Genomic DNA, 23,636 nt, shown 5'->3' with positions numbered 1-23,636 from the left:
GTTAATTTTTTTATTTTTTTTTAACCCTCAATTGATCACCTACTAAGCATTAGGTATTCAGAATGCTATTATTTTCCCTTATAACCATGTTATAAGGGAAAATAATACAGTGAATAGACTGTCACCTAGCAACCATGCGTGAAAAATCGCACCGCATCCGCACTTGCATGCGGATGCTTGCGATTTTCACGCAACCCCATTCACTTCTATGGGGTCTGCTTGGCGTGAAAAATGCAGAATATAGAGCATGCTGCGATTTTCACGCAACGCATAAGTGATGCGTGAAAATCAGCGCTCATGTAAACAGCCCCATAGAAATGAATGGGTCGGTATTCAATGTGGGGGCAATGCGTTCACCTCACGCATCGCATCCGCGCGGAATACTCGCCCGTGTGAAAGGGGCCTTACAGTAGAAACTCCCAAGAAGTGATCCCATTTTGGAAACTAGGGGATAAGGTGCCAGTTTAATTGCTACAATTTTTGTGTACATATGATTTTTTGATCATTCATTATAACACTTTATGGGGCAAGGTGACCAAAAAAATTGGTTGTTTTAGCACAGTTTCTATTTATTTATTTTTACAGCGTTCACCTGAGGGGTTCAGTCAAGTGACATTTTTATAGAGCAGATTGTTACGGACGTGGCGATACCTAATATGTATACTTTTTCTTTTTTATTAAAGTTTTACACAATAGCATTTTTGAAACCAAAAAAAATGATGTTTTAGTGTCTCCATGTTCTAAGAGCTATAGTTTTTTTATTTTTTGAGAGATCTTATGTAGGGGCTCATTTTCTGCGGGATGAGGTGATGGTTTTATGGGTACCATTTTGTGGGACATAAGCGTTTTTGATCACTTGGTGTTGCACTTTTTGTGATGTAAGGTGACAAAAATTGCTTGTTTTGACAGTTTTTTTTTTTATGGTGTTCACCCGAGGGGTTAGGTCATGTGGTATTTTTATAGAGCTGGTTTTTACGGACGCGGCAATACCAAATATGTCTATTTTATTTTTTCTATTTTTAACTTTTTATTTTATTCCTTACTTGGGGAATTTTTTTTTTTTACATGTGAAACTTTTTTTTAATTTTATTTTTTCAACCATTTAATTTTTTTTTACACTTTTCGTCCCCCATAAGGTCATACAAGACCTCTGGGGGACATTTACTTCACTTTTTCTTTTTTTTTTTCACTGTTGATTTCTCCTGTAACTGGGGCTGACATAGTAGCCCCAGTTACAGGAGAAATACACCCCCCAGAGAGGCTGTACAGCATAATACTGCGCTGTACAGCCTCACAGCAGGGCTGATCGAGGTCTGTGAAAGACCTCACACAGCTCCTGCACTCTCCGGTCACGGTGGTCACATGACCGCCGGGCCGGAACAGGAAGCGCATAGCGCTTCCTGCTCTGCATACACAGCGCTCGGTGAGCGCTGTGTATGCAGCGATCTAGAAGGCAGGGACACCTGGGCACTGTCCCTGCGTTGCCCTGCTGTCACTTACAGCGGGCAACCCGATCAGCAGCGTGCAGCTGCAGTTTCTGAACGGACATTCTGGAACGTCCATTCAGAAATAGAGATCCACCTCCCGGACGTTTATATCCTATGGGCGGACGGGAGGTGGTTAAAGCCCATGAAAGCATAGTGTCGCAAACTTGCTTGAGGTGCATTAAAAAATATATATATATATATAAAGTCTTAGACCCCTTTCACACAAGCGAGTTTTCAGCGCAGGCCTGGCCCCATAGAAGTGAATGGGGCTGCGTGAAAAATGCATTGCATCCACAAGCAAGTGCGGGTGCGATGCGTTTTTCACTGATGGTTGCTAAGAGATGTTGTTTGTAAACCTTCAGTTTATCACGCGCGTGAAAAACACATGAAAACGCATTGCACCCGCGTGGAGAAAATTGAACGCAATCGCAGACATAACTGACTGAACTTGCTTGCAAGATGGTGAAAGTTCACTGAACGCACGCTGAACGCATCCGGACCTAATCCGTCACGCTCGTGTGAAAGAGGCCTTATTCTTCATGTACATGAGGGCTTCAATGCACACCGGCTTCTCCACTTTCCTGTACTTGCTACACCCCTTGGTGCACTGAAGCTCTCATTTCCATAAAAAAAAAAAAAAAGCTTTGTTTGGAACACCATAACAGCGTTTCAGACAGGTGTCACTTTAATCAGAAGTATCAAATCTACCTGCCAGCATGCCTGGTTTAATAGGGTTGATCCTGCAGACAATTTCTCTTTAAAGGGGTTGTCCCCTCTCCTTTTCAAGGAGCACTAAGAGGGCAGATAACTGTTCATATTGATAGTACAGGCAAGCAGCACTGAAGACAACATCCTGCTGCTTGCCCAAGCCTGCATGTTCCCAATGCTGCTAAGGGTACTTTCACACTTGCGTTAAACTTTTCCGGTATTGAGTTCCGTCCTAGGGGCTCAATACCGGAAAAAAACAATTCAGTTTTGTCCTAATGCATTCAGAATGGAAAGCAATTCGTTCAGTATGCATCAGGATATCTTCAGTTCAGTCACTTTTACGGCATTTGGCCAGAGAAAATACCGCAGTATGCTGCGGTATTTTCTCCGGCCAAAATTCCGGAACACTTGCTGGAATGCCGGATTCTGCATTATTTTCCATTGCAATGTATTAATGCCGGATACGGTATCAGTTCGGATCCAGTTTTCCGGACTGCGCAGACCTTTAAAGACGTGGAAAAAAAAAATACTGCACAGCATTTACCCAAAACGTCCCCATTTGACAGACCTGTGTTCCGGATCCTGCAATATTTAGTCTACCTCTCACCTACCTTTTAACCACTTAACGCCCAGCACCGTTTATGTACGGCGGGCTGATCTGGCGGGTGCAGGAGCTGAGCCCGTTCGATCCGCGGCAAGGGACCGGCAGTCACTGATAGCCGGACCCCTGCTGTATGAGCAGGCATCAGTGAAATCACCGATGGCGGCGCATTAACCCCTGCACGGCCGGGGTCAGAGCTGAACGCAGCATGTACGATGTCTGTGCAGGGAGGAAGCAGCCATCGGGTCACCGCGCTGCTGTGGCGGGGACCCGATGGCAGGGAAGGCAACCCAATGCCTTCCTTTAGGCACCGTCGCTGCCTTCCGGGAGAGCCAATGTATCACAATACAAAACTATTGTGATGCATTGTAAATAAGTAAATTTGTCTTTTTTTTTTATAAATAAATCTATTTTTGGACTCAATTTTACCACTGTCATGGTGTACAATATGTGACGAGAAAACAAGCTCAGAATGGCCTGGATAAGTAAAAGCGTTTTAAAGTTATCACCACATAAAGTGACAAATGTCAGATTTGCTAAAAATGGCCTGAGCAGAAAGGTGAAAAATGGCTTGGTCCTGAAAGGGTTAAATATATGACTAATGACAAAACAGACACATAAAATGTATGCGTACCTGACATAAAGTGATCTTTTTTCACTGGTACGAAGGGACCCGGATCCAGAGCTCATACTGCTGTTCATCATTTGTTCTCTCAAGTCATGGATCTTGGACTCGAATCGACTATACTCTATGGAGGAAAAAACACAGAAAGCAGCTGAAATGGGTAGAATCATTCAGAAACAGGCTGTATAATAGCTATAGAGTACAAGGAGACCAACTCCTGCCCAGCAAATGCAAGATCGTGAAGGGGACATTTCACAGAGCAGCAGGGCCCCTCCATTAGTTTATGTCACTGTCATCTGGGATTCATTCCTGAACAGTGAAGGTAACAATACAGAAGCGGCTGCCCTATATATAACATGCACACATCCACAGCCCTGCTACAGCGGACCGGCCAAAGCTTTTTACAGCATGGAATTGACATCATCTCCCTGCAGACCACAGGCAGACGGTAGGGGGATAAAATAGCATGGACGCCATATAGTGATAGTGGACAGTTACACAGCCCACCTGCTCTGTAGCAATGTAAAGACATCCTCTTAGGTGTAACACCGCCTCACATAAAGGCGGAGGAGGTCACCATCCCACCGCACTACACAGATACTGTATGCAGAGCGGCACCAACAAATACCACCATACAACACACACATACCACAGTGAGGCCCAATACCCCGCAACAGTACCACATACCACAGTGAGGCCCAATACCCCGCAACAGTACCGCATACCACAGTGAGGCCCAATACCCCGCAACAGTACCACATACCACAGTGAGGCCCAATACCCCGCAACAGTACCGCATACCACAGTGAGGCCCAATACCCCGCAACAGTACCACATACCACAGTGAGGCCCAATACCCCGCAACAGTACCGCATACCACAGTGAGGCCCAATACCCCGCAACAGTACCGCATACCACAGTGAGGCCCAATACCCCGCAACAGTACCACATACCACAGTGAGGCCCAATACCCCGCAACAGTACCGCATACCACAGTGAGGCCCAATACCCCGCAACAGTACCACATACCACAGTGAGGCCCAATACCCCGCAACAGTACCGCATACCACAGTGAGGCCCAATACCCCGCAACAGTACCGCATACCACAGTGAGGCCCAATACCCCGCACACAGTACCAACAGTTTTTTTTAAACAAACTCCCTGGAGCTTGAGCACAATAATTAACTGAATTCTTCCGATCACGCTATCAACATGTAGTTTTAGCCGATGAATGGCGAAAGTTTTCCAGCACGACGGATCGCATTTTTGGCAGACAAGAGTCTGCCGTCTGTGATTCCGAACGCTCGTTCACTCTAGATTTCCAAACAACAGTCAGCCGGAATGGCCAAAATCTGCCAATCTGGCCGCCTTTACTTTTCTGTGTATGGCTGGCCAGTGGTGGAGGGTTCTGGACCCCTGCCAATCAGATACTGGTGGTCTATCCTCAGGATGGGCCATCAATATAAAACTACCAGAAAACCCCTTTAAAAAGAGGACCTGTCACCACAAAATGCAGTGCCATCTGACAGCAGCAGGATATAGAGCAGGAAGAGCTGAGCAGATTAAATTGTTTTGTGGGAAAAGATTCAGCAAAATTAAATCTGTAATTTATACATTTAAATTCCTGCTCATTTGGGGCTTTGAAGTCAGAGGCGATGCTACAAGTTTCACTGAACCTTCTAATCAGTTTCCGGTATCCGGATCCTACTGGCCCTTCCGGTATAAATGCCAGCCGGACAAAAAATGCTGCATGCAGCAGGATCTGTCAAGCGGAAAAACCCAGGATTTATGCCAGAGAAGGGTCTGGATCCCATTATAGTCAATAGGGATCTGGCGGTACACACACGGCGACGTCCGGTAGCGGATGAGGCACCGGAATTCAGATGTAACTGAACCCTTCCCATTAATCTACAGATGACATTGTATTTCGTGGTGACAGGTTCCCTTTAAAGCGAACCTTTCACCAGGATTTCACCTAAAACTATTACCAGTACCTTCTAGATTATGCTCATTCTGTTTAAATGCATTCTTGTCCCGCTTTCCTGGGATGTATATTGATGAAAAAAAACGACTTATAAAGTCCTTGTCTCCAGCTCCTGCAGTCACGGTGGAAGTCAAGGGGGTAGCCCTTCCCTCACTCCGGGCTGTACCTCCCCTGCCCTAACCCCTCCTCTAACTAGTGTAACTGACACCCGGCTCAGTCGCCGGGACCGCGCTTGTACTGGCGGCGCATGCACCGTTGGTCTCAGTAGCAGCGCGATCCCGTCTATCGCGCGGACTGAAGCGCGATCCTGTAAGTGAATTGCGCATGCGCCGTCCGTCCCCGATGCCTCCCTGTCTTCTGTTCTTCAGGCGCGATCCTGTAAGTGAATTGCGCATGTGCCGTCCGTCCTCCATGCCTCCCTGTCTTCTATTCAGGCGCGCGCTTGTACGGGACCGCGCTTGTACTGGCGGCGCTGCTACTGAGACCAACGGTGCATGCGCCGCCAGTACAAGCGCGGTCCCGGCGACTGAGCCGGGTGTCAGTTACACTAGTTAGAGGAGGGGTTAGGGCAGGGGAGGTACAGCCCGGAGTGAGGGAAGGGCTACCCCCTTGACTTCCACCGTGACTGCAGGAGCTGGAGACAAGGACTTTATAAGTCGTTTTTTTCATCAATATACATCCCAGGAAAGCGGGACAAGAATGCATTTAAACAGAATGAGCATAATCTATAAGGTACTGGTAATAGTTTATTAGGTGAAATCCTGGTGAAAGGTTCGCTTTAAAGGGTTGTTCTGGTTAGAAAAGGCTCAGCGAGGGTACTTTCACACTTGTGTCAGGCAGTTCCGTCACCGGCAGTACAGACGCAAACTGATGGCATTCAAATGCATTGAAATACCGGATCTGTCTCTCCGGTGTTATCTGGGAAAACACATCCGGTATTTATTTATTTTTTTCACAGATTTAAAGGTCTGCGCATCCGGAAAAACTGATCCGTTAAAGGGTTTCTATCACTTTGTTTCACCTATTTAGCTTTCAGACACTAGCGATCCGCTAGTGTCTGCTTTATCTAACCATCCTAATATAAGAGCTTATTGTCCTGCCGTTTAGCTAAAAAAATAACTTATATAGATATGCAAATGAGCCTCTAGGTGCTATGGGGGCGTGATTAGCACCTAGAGGCTCCGTCTACCTTAACAAACTGCCGCCGCCCAGCGCGTCCCTCCAGCCCGCCCATCTCCAGCTGAAGCGATCCTCTCCGTGCGCGTCTCTGTTCTGCGCATGCGCAGTGAATGTCTGATCGCTTCCCTGCTCAGACATCTCCACTGCGCCTGTTCCTCGGAGCACTATGACGTCATCGGCGCAGGCGCAGTGGAGATGTCTGAGCAGGGAAGCGATCAGACATTCACTGCGCATGCGCCGAATACGAGGAGCATCGCATTCCGGAGGAGATGGGCGGGCTGGAGGGACGCGCTGGGCGGCGGCAGTTTGTTAAGGTAGACGGAGCCTCTAGGTGCTAATCACGCCCCCATAGCACCTAGAGGCTCATTTGCATATCTATATAAGTTATTTTTTTAGCTAAACGACAGGAAAATAAGCTCTTATATTAGGATGGTTAGATAAAGCAGACACTAGCGGATCGCTAGTGTCTGAAAGCTAAATAGGTGAAACGAAGTGATAGAAACCCTTTAATGCAGCAATTTTAATGCCAGATCCGGCATTAATACATTTCAATGTAAATTAATGCTGTATCCGGCATTCTGGCAAGTGATCAGGATTTTTGGACGGAGAGAAAACTGCATGCTGCGGTATTTTCTCCGGCCAAAAACCGTACAGTGACTGAACTGATGCATCCTGAACAGATTGTTTTCCATTCAGAATGCATTAGGATAAAACTGATCACTTCTTTTCTAGGACGGAACGCAATACCGGAAAAGAAAAACGCGAGTGTGAAAGTTCCCTAATTGTTGGGGTCTGAGCATTGGGAGCCCCATGGATCCTGCAGAATTATGGATTCCACTGAATTACAATAGCGCTAGTGCACATACACCACCGCTAAGACCTCAGACTGAAGCCCAGTTTAAGACGATTTTCTGTAGAGATCCTTAAATCCACATCGACCTGCCATCAACACAAGACAAACGACAACGTTTTGCTCCCTTCACATTGGGGTTTTCCATGATGACAGCTGCCAGTCCGATGTACACCACAGAGCGCTTCCTGCTGGTGTCAGGTGCACTGCTCTTGCCAATGTTCACACCTGTGTTCGTTTCCGTCACGTCTCAGCAAGTGTAAAAAGTGGCCATAACTGCAGTGTGAACAGAGCCCAATCATGCCTCCTGATAACGCGGGTGGTGTGAGTAAGGTAAGGAGCCGCTCAGTACAGAAGCGGCGCCTGCTCGGACCGAGGAGCTCTCGCACCCTCCCAGGGTACTTACCTGCACACGTCTCGCTGTCAGCACGGCCACCGCCCTCGCACAGACCTCACTAGAAGGACACGGGGTGACGGGCTCCACCGCCGTTTGAACGTAGAAAGAACCGACCTGCACAATACCCCATCCTCTTCCGGTACAGGCAAACAACCAACCAGCTAGCTCCAAAACCAGCCAACCCCGCGCCGCCAATCGGAAGATAACAGCCTGTTGCGGGCCAATCAGAGCGCCACATTTTCCCGCCCACTTTATATACTGGTTCCTGAGGCACAGAGCGCAGTCCCTCACCGGCAGGCGGCTCGGGCGTGTGGTTTTACATAATGAACTACAGTACGGGTTTCCATAGTAACAGGAACATTGTTAGGCTGGGTACATGGTCAGGTATTTTCTGAGGATCAGAAAGTGACAGTAGGTATAAAAGACGGATACTGCCGCACTTGTAGCCATTGCGTGTTCACACTTCAGTTATTTGATAAGCGATTGTGAGCCCAATCCAGCTGTGGGTCAAAACACAGGACAGGAGCAGATCTTCCCATTATACCGTCTCTCTGAGTAGCCTTCACAATAACTGAAGTGTGAAATCAGCCTAAGCCATTTGGGTTTCACATAAACCACCCAGTGTCAGTGAGTCAGGCTGGTCTCTGGCCCGTATTATAATAGTTGTTGGCTTCCTTTGTTTTAACGGGAAAACACCACTTTTGCCGCGCTGGTCTTTCCACCAAATTTACTGGGCTGCCAAACTGAAGGTCCAGACAGCCTCTGGCAGCAGTGTGAACACTGCCCTATTCTCATTTGGAATGTACTTACACACAGACCTACCTGCAACCTGTGGGTACTGTAAGTAGACCTAACGCTCATGCACCTGATTGTATTTTTTTTTTTTTTGTGGAACCTTTAACTTCAGTGGGGTTGCAAAAAATGGAAATGACTGTGATTTCCGTGTCGGCATCTCTATTCCACAAAAACATGTCCTATTGTCTGCATTACGGACAAGGATAGGACGGCTCTATTATGGGTCGGCTGTTCCGCACACGGTTGGCGTCTGTTTTGCAGACCGCAATACAACGGCCATCTGCATGAGCCCTAAGGCTGGGTTCACAAGTGACTGATTAGCTGCCATTTTTTTTTTTGCACCATTTCTGCTTCTAATCTGCAGAAGAAAAACACGCAGCAAACGGTCAGTTGACATGGAGTTTTTTTGTGCTGATTTTGGAGTGTTTCTGCCTCAAAATCAGCTCCAAAAACGCCTCAAAACAGCCTCCCATTCATTCCATTGGGAAGACGTGTAAAAAAGAAGCAGCATGCCCTATCTTGGGGCAGAATCTCCAATTGAAATGAATAGGAAGCAGAAAAAACAGCTCCATGAAAGTCCATGCGGTTTTTGTGTTTTCCGCACGTTTTTGGCACCGATCTGCTTTAAAAACCTCAAGTTGAAAATTCAGCTTTGTATTGAAGTGAACACTTTTTTTTGTGCTGAAAAAAGACGTATTCTTCACAGATTTTTTTTTTTTTTTTTTAGTGACTAAACCTTTGTAACAAATTTTAATATGATGTCCCTAATGCCCTGTACCCATGTGCTATGCCAGGATTAGCGGAGTGTGCTCCTGCTTCTGCCTGCTCCATTAAGCTAAGAGAACTGCATGTCAGCGCTTAGTGGAGCAGACAGAAGCAGGAGCCCCCTCCGCTCAGCTATTCCTGGCATAGTAGATGGGTACAGGGCACTCATGTGTTATGCCAGGATCCTCCGGGGGGCAGGAGCAGCAATGTGCGCTCCTGCTCATGCAGCCCCATTCATAAACTTTACAGCCCGTACTCCGCTGAGCTGTCAGCACTGTAGGAGAACTGAGTTTTAGGCGTGCTTTGGGGGGGGAAAGTGTAATAATTATACAAATTGGATTAATAAAGTATATTAGAAAAACTTTTATTAGGGACATCATATTAAAATTTGTTACAAAGGTTTAGTTACTCTTTAAGGGCTCTTTCACACCTGCGTTCTTGTCTTCCGGCATAGAGTTCCGTCGTCGGGGCTCTATGCCGGAAGAATCCTGATCAGGATTATCCTAATGCATTCTGAATGGAGAGAAATCCGTTCAGGATGCATCAGGATGTCTTCAGTTCCGGAACGGAACGTTTTTTAGCCAGAGAAAATACCGCAGCATGCTGCGCTTTTTGCTCCGGCCAAAAATCCAGAACACTTGCCGCAAGGCCGGATCCGGAATTAATGCCCATTGGAAGGCATTGATCCGGATCCGGCCTTAAGCTAAACGTCGTTTCGGCGCATTGCCGGATCCGACATTTAGCTTTTTCTGAATGGTTACCATGGCTGCCGGGACGCTAAAGTCCTGGCAGCCATGGTAAGTGTAGTGGGGAGCAGTGTACTTACCGTCCGTGCGGCTCCCCGGGCGCTCCAGAGTGACGTCAGGGCGCCCCAAGCGCATGGGTCACGTGATTGCATGGATCACGTCATCCATGCGCATGGGGCGCTCTGACGTCACTCTGGTAGCGCCCGGGGAGCCGCACGGACGGTAAGTATACCGCTCCCCACTACTACTATGGCAACCAGGACTTTAATAGCATCCTGGCTGCCATAGTAACACTGAAAGCATTTGGAAGACGGTTCCGTCTTCAAATGCTTTCAGTACACTTGCGTTTTTCCGGATCCCAACAACGCAAGTGTGAAAGAGGCCTTAGCTTGTATTTTAAAACTGAACTGGCCCAAAAAGTTCTTCCACACGCTGGATTTTGTAGAAAAGCTGCAGATTAGACGCAGTGTCAGTCTATGTATCGGAAAGAGTGAAATCCGAAGTATAAATATACGCGCTGCAGATTTACAATCCGGACCACAGGTCAGTTTCTGCCAGGGGCGGATTGGCCATAGACCTTACATGGGAAAGTTCCCGGTGGGCCGATGCCCATGGGGCCACCCAAGTCCTCCTCTCTGCTGCTGGCCGGGTACATACTGAGCTCTCTAAGGTATGTCTAAGGGCTCATGCACACAAATGTATTTTCTTTCCGCTTCTGTTCAGTTTTTTTTGCGGACCGTAAGCGGAACTATTCACTTCAATGGGTCCGCAAAAACAGAAGGTACTCCGTGTGCATTCTGTTTCCGTTCCGCAAAAAAATATTGCATGTCCTATTATTGTCCGCAAATCACGGTCCAAGGCCCTATTCAAGTCAATGGGTCCGCAAAAAATACGTAACGCATCCGTATTTTGCGGCTCTATACTGTAGAAATGCTATGCCCAGGCCATATTGTGTTTGGTGATTAATAAGTTACTGTTTCCCATCCGCAAAAAACAGATTGCATACAGAAACCATACAGATATGTTTTGTGGAATAATGGAACGGAAGAGGACTTAAATCAAAGAAATAAAACAACGTGAAAATCGGACCGCAAAACAACGGTCGTGTGCATGAGCCCTTAAGGGACAACTGTAGAAGGACAGAAAATGTCATCTATTGATTTTGGGGCAGAGGGATAGCTTTTGGGACCGTGTATTGTGCTTTTCTGCGGTATATGGTTTTGCTGGGATGGTATATTGCGCTATGGTATTGTTGACGCCGCCTACAACATGGGGCCACTTTAAGTTCCCAGTCTGCCCATGGTTTCTGCCACATGTGACTGAGAATTGCTGAAAGCTCATTCACTTTGCTGGTACTGTACGGCGCAGCAGATTTGCCGCACGAAAATCCACTTCAGCAAATCTGCAGCTAATCAGTCATGTGTGAACCCAGCCTAAACTTATAGGGCTGAAACAGTATTTCTTTTATAAAATAAAAAACCCACCCATTCAGCTGTCCTGAAGAAGCACTTATTTGTTGTGTAACTGCAGCAGTGACATGCTCGTCATATCACACTGGCTGCAGGGGGCACACGTGACATATGGACACCTCACCGAGGGGCCTGGGCACAGTCTGGCATCACTCGCATTGTAAGATATCCAGGAGGCAGCAACCCCTGCACTTAAAAATCTCCATATTGTAAGGGTTCGGCCAAGAGTTTTTAGGGCCCAGAATCCTGCAGATGACCGCTAAATAGCATAAAACCCCCCTACTCGTTAGCAATTATCTGGCGGTGTAAATAGCGTAGTAAAACGCTCATTCATCAGGTAAAAGATCATTCATGTGGTCACAAAAGTTATCATTTACCGGCAGCAGATCGCGCTGTATAATCACGCTCTGCTGCCTGCAAACAACGAGTCAGTATCGGGACGAGTGATGGCTCCTCCCCATACTGTGGAGGGGATTGATGTATGTAAATGCTGCAGGCTCCTCCACCAGCGAACAGGCAGTCTTGCGGGATTGCGCTTGGCACACGCACTGTACAGAGGTGGAGCGTCTGGCGATCTTCTGTTTCAGGCATCATGCTACAAGAAAGCCCCCTTTTCACATTACAGAAAGTGATGGCATACTGCTACCATAAGTCATCAATTTCTGGTCTTATGATTGAATCCTGAAAAGCAAGGGGCCCCTGTGCTGGTTTGATGCTGCAGCCCCTCCTAACGTTTGCCAGTACAGTGGTGAACTGCAGCCAGCCCTTTTGAATAGAGCAGTGCTGCAGTTTCCTGCACAGCCGCTGTTCACCGCCAGGTATTATACCGCATATGAACTGTGGAAAGAGTAAATGCTTTTGCACCATTATCATTAAATGGTTATTCCCATCTGGGCATTTATAGCATGCCACAGGTGTGGGTTCCACCTTTGGAGGATGGAGCTCTCTTCCTATAGTGTGTATTTGAATTAAACGGAATAAATGGCAGGGGGACGACATGAGGCCATGAATATCAGGGCTCCTGAGCTCATGCACTGCCTGATTCCAGCACTTGGCTCACACTGGAGCTGATTAAGGGTGATTTTTTAGGTTGTTTTTTTTTTTTACACAAATAGCAACCATGTATGGTCCATTCTTCCCAACACACTCATCCACTTGAATGAGTGAAAAACAAGATGCTGAGATTTTCTCTGCACGGACGGATGGTCGGAGCAGAAAAGCACCCATGTGAATACATCCACTGGGGGAGACTTATAAAACTGGTGTAAAGAAAAACTGGTTTAGTTGCCAATAACAACAACCATCAGCTTTAATTTTCCAAAGGAGCTCTGAAAAATGAAAGTTGGAATCTGATTCCAGTTTTGATCAATCTCCAGCACTGACTACAGCGGGTCCGTGTTCAGTCTTGGTGCTGTCCATTCTACAGACAGCACCCGGACAGAAACATCTGCTGTCTGAAAGAGCATACGAAAACAACTAGGTCAACACAATTAAGTGACCCAGAATCCTAGTCACCAGTTCACGCTGCCCTGACAGGGTGATATGAAACTGGTTCCCATTATGATTCAAAGGAGAGGAGCACAAAACGGAATCTTTTCCCAAGTGAAGAAGCTCCTAGATACTGCGGTAACCCCACCGCTGCAGTCATAAGCAATGCCTGGTCAGGATGATCTGAGCTGCAGCGCTACAGAAAAAGGGGTTTGTGCCAGTGAGTACTCCTTTTATTATTTTAATACAGTCCCTGCCCATTTTTTTTCACTTGGGCAACCCCTTTAAGGAATTGGGGTGGATGTTGTAGACCACAATAACTTCCCAGCATGCCGAGAGCATAATTAAGAAAGCGAATCAGACAGTCAGAGGCAACAATAAGGCTACGTCTACACGACGACATTTTGTTGCACTAATGTCGCGCAACAATTTTTATAATGATAGTCTATGGTGTCGCACTGCAACATACTGAGACGCAACAGTCGCAGAAAATCCATTCGAGATGGATTTTTCTGCGACTGTTGCGTCGCAGTATGTTGCAGTGCGATACCATAGACTGCCATTATAAAAAATTGTTGCGCGACATTAGTGCAACAAAATGTTGCAGTGTAGTTGTGCCCTATCTGTCGCGCGACTTATTGTCGTCGTGTAAACGTAGCCTGAATCTACTCCAGTGGCATTGTATGCCAGTTCTCAATTATCCCTTATGGAAATGTATGAATAGACTGACAACTATGGGGGTCATTTATCAAACTGGTGTAAAGTAGAACTGGCTTAGTTGCCCATAGCAACCAATCCGATTCCACTTTTCATTTTGGACAGCTCCTTTGGAAAATTAAATGATGAATCTGATTGGTTGCTATGGGCAACTAAGCCAGTTCTACTTTACACCAGTTTGATAAATGATCTCTTATGTGTTGCCACACCCTGGATCAATGAGACATGTCCATACACACTATGACAGTGACCAGTCAGTGCTGACAGTGACAGACTCTGCATGACACTATTGACACAAGGAATTGTTATCGCCCAGTTCTCAATTTCAGCATACATATCCAGGAGGAATAACAAAGAAATGACAAAACAAATGTTAACAAAAATATCCTCCATAATTTTGGACTCTGGGTTGCTATTTTAAAATATTTTTAACCACTTCCAGACTGGGCCATATACCCCTTTCCTGACTAGGCCTAATTTAGTAAATCCGACGTGTCACTTTATGTGGTAATAACTTTGGAACACTTACTTATCCAAGCCATTCAGAGATTGTTTTCTTGTGACACATTGTACTTCATACTCAAATTTACCATTTAATATGTTTTACCTTTTATTTATAAAAAAAAATCCAAAAGTTAATGATTTTTTTATTTTTATTCGCTGTTTTCTAAATTTGAATCTCTCTGCTTTTAAAACAGAAAGTCATACCTCATAAAATATTTATCACTTAACATTCCCCATATGTCTACTTTATATTGGCATCATTTTGTAAATGTCATTTTATTTTTTTAAGACGTTAGAAGGCTTAGAATTTTAGAAGCAATTCTTAAAATTTTTAAGAAAATTTCCAAAACCCACTTTTTAAGGACCAGTTCAGGTCTGAAGTCACTTTGTGGGGCTTACATAGTGGAAACCCCCATAAATGACCCCATTGTAGAAACTACACCCCGCAAGTTACTCAAAACTGATTTTACAAACTTTGAAAATGGAGATGAAATTTCAAAATTTCACTTTTTTGGCAGATTTTCCATTTTAATCCATTTTTTTTCTTTAACACATTAAGGGTTAACAGCCAAACAAAACTTAATATTTATTACCCTGATTCTGCGGTTTACATAAACACCCCACATGTGGTCATAAACTGATGTAAGGGGACATGGCAGGGCGCAAAAGAAAAGGAGCGCTATATGGTTTTTGGAAGGCAGATTTTGCTGAACTGATTTTTAGATGCCATGTCCCATTTGAAGCCCCCTGATGCACCCTTACAGTAGAAACTCCCAAAAATGTACCCCATTTTGGAAACTAGGGGATAATGTGCCAGTTTTATTGGTACTATTTTGGGGTACATATGTTTTTTAATTGCTATATATTAGGTTTTTTGTGAGGCAAGGTAACCAAAAAATGGCTGTTTTGGCACTGTTTTTATTTTTTACAACATTCATCTGACAGGTTAGATCATGTGCTATTTTTATAGAGCAGGTTTTTACGGACGCAATGATATCAAATATGTCAACTTTGTTTGTTTCAGTTTTACATAATAAAGCATTTTTGAAAAAAATTATGTTTTTGTGTCTCCATTTTTTAAACGCCATATTTTTTTAATTTTTCTGCCAATCATCTTGTGCAGGAAGAGTTGATGTTTTTATTGGTACCATTTATGGGTACAAATGATTTTTTGATCATTCATTATTACACTTTATGGGGCAAGGTGACCAAAAAATTTGTTGTTTTTAGCACAGTTTTTATTTATTTATTTTTACAGTGTTCACATGAGGGGTTAAGTCATGTGACATTTTTATAGAGCAGATCGTTACAGACGAAGCAATACCTAATTTGTATACTTTTTCTTATTTATTTAAGTTTTACACAATAATAACATTTTTGAAACCCCAAAAAATTATGTTTTAGTGTCTCCATAGTCTGAGAGCCGTAGCTTTCTTATTTTTTGACCGATTGTCTTAGGTCTCATTTTTTTGTGGGATGAGGTGACAGTTTGATTGGTACTATTTTGGGGGGCATACACCTTTTTGATCGCTTGGTGTTGCACTTTATGTGATGTTAGGTGACAAAAATTGCTTTTCTGGCACTTTTTATTTTTATTACGGTGTTCATGTGAGGGGTTAGGTCATGTGATTTTTATAGAGCTGGTTGTTACGGATGCGGCGATACCTAATATGTATACTTTTAATTTATTTATTTCACTTTAACACAATAATAGCATTTTTTAAACAAAAAATTATGTTTTAATGTCTCCCTGTTCTGAGATCTATAGTTATTTTTTATTTTTTTTTTGTTTTTTGCGATTTTCTTATGTAGAGGTCCATTTTTTGCGGGATGAGGTAACGGTTTTATTGGTACAATTTTGTGGGAAATACGTCTTTTTGATTACTTGGTGTTGCACTTTTTGTGATGTAAGGTGACAAAAATTGGCTTTTTTGACACAGTTTCTATTAATATTTTTATGGTTTTTATTGGACAGGGTGGATCATGTGATATATTTATAAAGCCGGCCGTCACGGACGCGGCAAAACCAAATACAGTATGTCTATTTTATTTATTTTTTCTATTTTTAACATTTTTTTTATTACTTATTGGGGAATTTTTTTTTTTTTTTTACATGTGAAACCTTTTTTATGAAACACTTTATTTTTATTTTTTTTATTTTACACTTTGCTTCCTCCATCCAGTCATACAAGACCTCTTAACGTCACTTTTTTTTTTTTTTCACTATTCACTACTATGTCAGCCCCAGTGACAGGGGAAATACACCCCCCAGAGAGGCTGTACAGCATTATACAGCACTGTACAGCCTCAGTGCAGGGCTGATCGAGGTCTGTGGAAGACCCAACAGCTCCTGCACTCTCCCGGCCCCGGCAGTCACATGACCACCGGGCCGGGACGCTCCCTGATCTGTGTATACAGCGAGCTAGAAGGCAGGGATACCTGGGAACTGCCCCTGTCTTCCCTCTGGGGTGGCCTGCTGTCACTGACAGCTGGCCCCCCCGCTCGGTAGCTGCACGATTAGCGTGCAGCTGCCATCTCTGAATGGATGTTTTAGAACGTCCATTTAGAGATAAACAACCGCCCATAGGATGTTTTTATCCTATAGACGGTCGGGAAGTGGTTAAAGAAGCAGAAGTGTTTACCGAATAAATTCACCGAAGTCTCGCGTGACTTCGGCTGAAACGAATTTTGCCTCCACGGAGCATGTTTGAACAAATTGACTTCAGATCTATGATCCAAAACACTGATTAAAATCAATAGTAAAAACCTTTTCACCTTAAAAGATATTTTATCATGGAAAACAACAGTAAAATCAAAACTACACAATTTATATTGCTGCAACTGTAAGGCCTCATACTATGATTTAAAGGGGTTGTCCACTCCTTCACTATCTGATAGGCAGGGGTCCTACACCCCACACTCCCACTGATCAGCCGTTCTGCAGTAGTACAGTGGATGGAGCTGATTACTGCTCCCATTTATCTCAAAGCCGATACGCCAACACTTGTGAAGGAGTGGACAATACCATTAACATTTCATTTAGGCCTCATGTCCACGGCCGTGTTCCACGGCGGAGAGCGGTCCGTGGTAACCCGGCCGGGATTCCTGCTGACAGCAGGAGCGCACGGCGTCATTGGTTGCTATGACGCCGTGCGCTTCATGCCGCCAGTGCTGTACAGTGATACACTGGTATAGATCATACGAGTGTATCACTGTACAGCAGCGGCGACATGAAGCGCACGGCCGTGTGCATGAGGCCTAATCCTGCATGGTGAATGTCAGAATTGCTGTCTTTATTCATCCCCCTTCGCCAAAGAAGGAAATAAGTTAAAATGGTACCAATAAAAACAAGGATTGTAAAACTTGAAATGAATTTATGGCTCTCAGAATGTGGCACAAAAACAAAAGATTTCACTTATTTATCTATTTATTAAGCAATGACGTTTTGCCACGGACATTCTGGAGGCCAGGATACCGAGCCTAGCAGGTCAACCTGTGGCACGGGAGCTTCTGGTAAACATTTCTACTGCCTAGTGTCTCTCTTTGGCCTCTTGCACACGACAGTATAGCTTTTTCAGTATTTTGCGGTTCGCAAAAAACACGAATGACGCCCGTGTGCATTCTGTTTTTTGCGGAACGGAACAGCTGGCCCCTGATAGAACAGTACTATCCTTGTCAGTTATGGGGCTCTCTGGATACAAGCAGTGTACAAGGTGATGGAAAAATGAATCCAGCCAGCAAAGGAGATAATATGTACAATCACAGCACATTAGTAAGGGGCTTGTATTAACTTTCTCTACATGATAAATGCCATGTGCTGAAGTGAGACAATCCCTTTAAAGTGGGTAAAGAAAGGTATCACTTTTTTTTTTATGACATTGTTCAAAGTTTTAAAGGACTATTCACACAAGCATAAAACTCCTCCATGGTTTGTCTGTTAATAGTGGACAGTTTTACATCTCCGTGGATTCAGCTGGTGTCCATGTGCACTCTGTTTTTTGCAGACCCATGGACTTGAATGGGCGAGTCAAGAACTAGACCAAAGAAGAGCATGCTGCATTTTTCTCAGCAAAGACTGATGATCTGTGCGGAAATCAGAAATGGGCATTAACCCACTGGAGGAGATTTATCAAAACTGGTGCAAATTAAAACTAGCTTAGTTGCCAATAGCAACCAATCAGATTACACCTTTCATTTTTCAGAAGTCCTTTGGAAAATGAAGGGATCAATCTGCATCGATTGTATATTACAAGTGCGAGATCTATGGCTGTAGTCAAGTGTTGTTTTGGGTCAATTTTCACAAAACCTTGATTTTGTCAAAAAACACTACTTTCTATTAGCTGCAGCAGAGAGTGGCTACACAGAGCATCTCACTCTGGAGTATGCAGAATGGTAGATTTGCTGCCAGGTATCACAGATTACAGAAGACACCCTGGGATTGGTTTAATGCCAGAAGACCCGTCAAACAATAAGGGATTTTCAAAGCAGACAAACCCTTTCAATAGGCTTGCAGCTGTGCCAGTTGTAGAAGAGCAAGATGAGTGTTTAGCCTTTGGATGTAAACGACAAATGTTTTCAGTCACAAACTGCAAATAGATTGTGAAAACCTAAAGTAAATCTTGTAAAAAGGTTTTTGAACCACATAAAATTTTCATTATTAAAGGGACTATCCAATCCCTATAATGACCCCCAGAATGCCCGGGCCCCTCCTTACCAGCAACCGTGTCCCTCCGAATCCCTGCATGGCCACATAGCAGGCTGAGACAGTGATATCAGCCTTCCTAGCATCGCGGGTGACGCCAGGGATCCGGAGGACGCGGGTAAGTATGCTCTACAGGAGGGGCCCAGGAATTCTCAGTGGGTCATTATAGGGATTGGAAAAAACCCTTTAAAGATATGTACAATAAATGTATGACCGGTGAAAAAGAAAATAAAGCAGCACTGGATCCTATGTATAACACAATACCAAAACTCCAGGCAGCAGTCCATGTATGATCCTTCACTGTGCCCAGCTAAAGGCTCGTACACAGAGTGCTGCCTGGAGTTTTGGTTTCGTATGACTGGTGGAGCTCTGACTCCTGACATCCCAATGATCATACATTCTAAATAGATTCTAAAAATGCAGAAATGTATCCAAATGTGTCAGAATGCTTACTAGTTGATGCCACCTTAACTTAGAAATATAGTATATATTTTTCATTATTTTGGCCATCTCTGGGCAGAACAGTTGTTTCCATGCTACCAAGGCATGTTGTGGGCATGATCACCAAATTGTGCAGGGATATAGTTCCCATGAATCCTCTCCCCTCACACAGACATTGTCTCACATTACAGCTGCCTGCATGTCCCTCTTTTACAAGTGTAAGCTAGTAATGTAATTACTCACCATCTGTTCTGCTGTTCATTTGCCGACCAAAGGTCCCTTTACATGAGTAGATCGTTGTTTAAAAAATGTGAAACCGAGTGAAAGTGATCAATTATCAAGCGTTGAATGATCGAACGATGAGCGATAATTGTTTACCCGGACACTTTTGTGGTTGCTGATGTAGACCCCTAAATCACAGTTCTAGAATTCCACAAGTGTAAACGGGTATCATTCACAGATGCCTGTGGAACTATCTGTTACATGATCACATGTTTTTACACAATATTCTGCGCATCTGAAGGGTTGTCGTTTTAACATTAACTACAAGAATAATGACACTACATCATCTACTGTCCAGCAAGTGAAAGATTTCCCAGAGACATGGAAAGAGGAGAGCCAGATAAAGGGAATGTGATGTGAGATGTCCCGTACTTCTGGGAGGGGGAAGAGTATACAGACGTCGCACAAGCAAGAGATAAATACCAGGGGCCTGGTTGTACCTGTTATAAATGGGGTTTCTCCACTGCCCATAGCATTAATGAAAAGCTACTGCTGGTACAAAAAATAGTAACAGGCACACTATAAATTACGTGCGTGTATGATAATAAAAAACTGTTTCTGTTGCTTTTATAATAACTAATAATTAGAAGGATGTGTCCTTAGTCATAATTCAGCCAGGTCTCAGTAACCAAAATCATAAACTAGACTGCACGTCACGGGACCAGTGACACCCACAATACTTTTGGGAGGAGGAAGCAGCTCCCTGTGATGACGCATCACAGCTTTCTGAAAAACTACTAAACTTCAGGAATCATGTGACCACTCCTTCTTTTAGGCAATTAAGGCATCTTTAATGAAAATAAATTACTAAATGCTTTACTTTTATATTGAAGAGATGAGAAAACCAGCGCTCCATAGTGAAAACAGGTAAACTCAGCGCAGTGTAATATGTGATATATAAACGGAAAATGCAAATGTGATCGCACACTACATCCAGCACTCTGCCCTCCATGCTGGATGAGACATTGGTGTACATTTTGGCCAAAGCGTATTAAGCCACTCACCGCGTCAAGGTCGTCTCACTTGAGTGGTCCCTAACTCTTGTTCCTACCTGTGAGACGACCTTGACGCGGTGAGTGGCTTAATACGCTTTGGCCAAAATGTACACCAATGTCTCATCCAGCATGGAGGGCAGAGTGCTGGATGTAGTGTGCGATCACATTTGCATTTTCCGTTTGTATATGTATTTCGCCATAGTGGTCTGCACCTACAGGCAGGTGGTGCGGACTCAACCCCCCACATTTTTTCCTAATATGTGATATATGCTCACCAAATCGTGGATAAGATAAAGCCAAATGATGGGGATGAGAGCGATCCACTCAGCGTCCCACATGTAGAAAAGATGGATAGTGGCTGCTCCCAATCTGTGGTCCCGATGTACAGTAACCACAGGGCAAATATCAGAGTTAAAAAACTGAGTATATATTCAGATTTTCACCAATGCTTTCTCAGACACATCGAAACACGACATGCATCCTTTTAATGTTCTTTTATTATTTTTTTTTAGCAAATCTAAATATTCTTTGATGGACTGGCGGCGCCCTGTACTGTGTTTTAATAAATCGAGATATTCTTTGATGGACTGGCAGGGGCCCTGTACTTCTATATTATAAGCGCAATGGTCAGATTTCTGGTGCTTCCAGGAGCCCCTTTACTAGCTTTATCATTAATTACTTAATAGTTCTGTGCAATGATAAAAGCAGAGGTTACGTGAAATTACAAGTGGTCATAAACCAGTTCAGGAGAGTAGAATAGTGGGTCCTCAGAATAATTTCCACATGGGAGGTTCATTGGGCCTTAGACCACAGACCAGCACTGTGGGACATTGTCGAATTTATACATTCATGCAATCTGTATGGCCCAGTATGCACAGATATCAAGTCCAAGCCTGGATACAGGCAGCGTGTTTTACATCAGGAAATGAGGAAACATAATTGGATAGCAATGACAAATATTATTGTAATATCAGTGGTGTACTGAAAAAATCATGACTCAGCCTCATGTCGGAGCCAGCAATTATATGCTTCTATTCACCTTAAACAAAAAGAATTCCCATAAGCTAAGCACCAGTAGTAATTTTAGGTGTGTTGGCTAAATGGCTCATAGGATTTGCCAATATGCTATTAGTAAGGTAGCTGTTTAGAGCTAGTATATTATGCTTTGAACAATTTAAACCTCTGAACCATATGCCTCATGCACACACCCGTATCCATTTTGCAGTCAGCAGACCATGGATCCACAAAATACGGATGCCATCTGTGTGCCATCCGCGTTTTTTGAAGACCCTCAGACCTCAATGGGTCCGTGGACTACATTTTGCGGACCAGAATCAGACCAGTGTTCTATAATTTTCGGAACGGACAGTACACGGATGACATGTACTGAATTTCCCACAAATCTATATGTGTATCTGCTCAGCTTCTTCTGCTCTTTTACATATTGGCTGCACATCGCACTGCATCTTCGTGGTGACAGGGTCACTTTATCACATCAGGCTTACATTTATATACTGATAGATAATGCTACCCTACATACTGCATGCAAATACACAATAAATTAGTAAAGAGTAGACCTTATTTGCTTCTACTTTCTATCTTAAAGCCCTTCTACATAATTTTCTAGTAGATCCAAATATAATTTTAACAATAACTTTTTATAAGTGAAGTCTCCAGAATTGAACACAGTATTTCAAATGAGATCTTACTACAAAGTGGAATCAGAACTTTTCTCCTTTTATTAGAAATACCTGTAATTATATACCCAAGAATCCTACACTCTCTCTACAGCCTTGGAGCACTGCCAGCAAAATTCTCTGGTGGTAGCATCCCAATGTCTCTCTCTTTAGTACCTATGGCTAAAGCTGTACCACCAAGACAATATTTAGTCAAGGGATTTTGCCAAATCCAGAAATATCTACCCTATTACTACCCTATTAAGACAGGCAACCAAACCATATGTCATGTATGAAGAAAATAAACTGGAAGGGACCAAACATTAACCACTACACACTAATATCTTTCTACCTTGAAACTAGCTGAATTACCACTGAACCTAGTTTATACAGTACAATTAGAATTAGGTAAGCTATGTCTGTAGGCACTGCTGTAATCTAGAATTCCAGCCAGTCAAAGAACATTTTACATAATTTGCCCTTAAAAAAAGTCCAGTAAGTTGTTTGTCAATCAATATTTTTTGGGGGCGCCACTGGCCTGTAGTTGCCTGCTTCTAAATGGGTTTTCTGGGACCTATGGACCATCCTTAGAAGATGCTATCAAATTTTCGGTTGGTGAGGGCTGACTTTGGGGACTTCTCTGTATCGGTGGCTGTGTCTAGTACAGTGCCTTAGTCCTGTTGAAATTAATTGAACAGATGGAGCCGAGCTAAACTTGATGGTTAATGAAAAAAGTAACGGTTAACTAGCTCTTTCAATGGCTTTTGTCACAAAATGGCACGAGATAACACAGTGACGTGTTATCAGAATTATCAGAGTCCATTTATGCTCGGCTACATCTGTAGTGCCTTTGTGAATAATAAAGGGGACAGTTTATTCTACTGCTCAATGGGAGTCAGACCTCCAGGATCATTTACTGATGGCCTATATGTTAATGGGGTTGTCCAAGATTGCTGTGCTGCTGTTTTGGAAGACAGAATCCATGGGTCTTCTATTCTAGACAACTCCTTTAAGTCCTGAAAACTATTGTAAGTAGTCTTCACTCTTTTCTTGTCAAAGGAGATTGGTTAAAACAATCACAGATCTCTAATTCTAATGCTCTTTTTTACACATGATAATTTTACATGCAATTATAGGGAATGAACCATACATGCCTGCTGATGCTTTGGTGACTCTAGATAACCTGGGGCTGATCGCACGTCTCCGTGACAGCGACGATCCATT

At 43.8% G+C, this 23,636-nt stretch overlaps 1 protein-coding gene across 5 annotated transcripts in view; it reads right to left on the bottom strand.

The window, feature by feature from the left end:
- Window positions 1-23,636, bottom strand: part of DLG3 (discs large MAGUK scaffold protein 3) — a 533,344-nt gene that overhangs the window by 56,287 nt on the left and 453,421 nt on the right. For 4 of the 5 annotated variants that reach the window (XM_040442126.1, XM_040442127.1, XM_040442130.1 and 1 more), the window contains one exon: window positions 3,431-3,545. In XM_040442126.1, coding sequence (XP_040298060.1) covers window positions 3,431-3,545 — 115 coding nt within the window. Of the gene's footprint in view, window positions 1-3,430; window positions 3,546-7,841; window positions 7,965-23,636 lie in introns of those variants that run through there. The other variant, XM_040442131.1, reaches the window with a different exon arrangement.

The sequence above is a fragment of the Bufo bufo genome, chromosome 8 (assembly GCF_905171765.1).
Source record: "Bufo bufo chromosome 8, aBufBuf1.1, whole genome shotgun sequence".
In the NCBI taxonomy this organism is placed as follows: Eukaryota; Metazoa; Chordata; class Amphibia; order Anura; family Bufonidae; genus Bufo; species Bufo bufo.
Note: the sequence above shows the minus strand (reverse complement) of the source record. Positions and strands in the feature narration are given on the sequence as shown.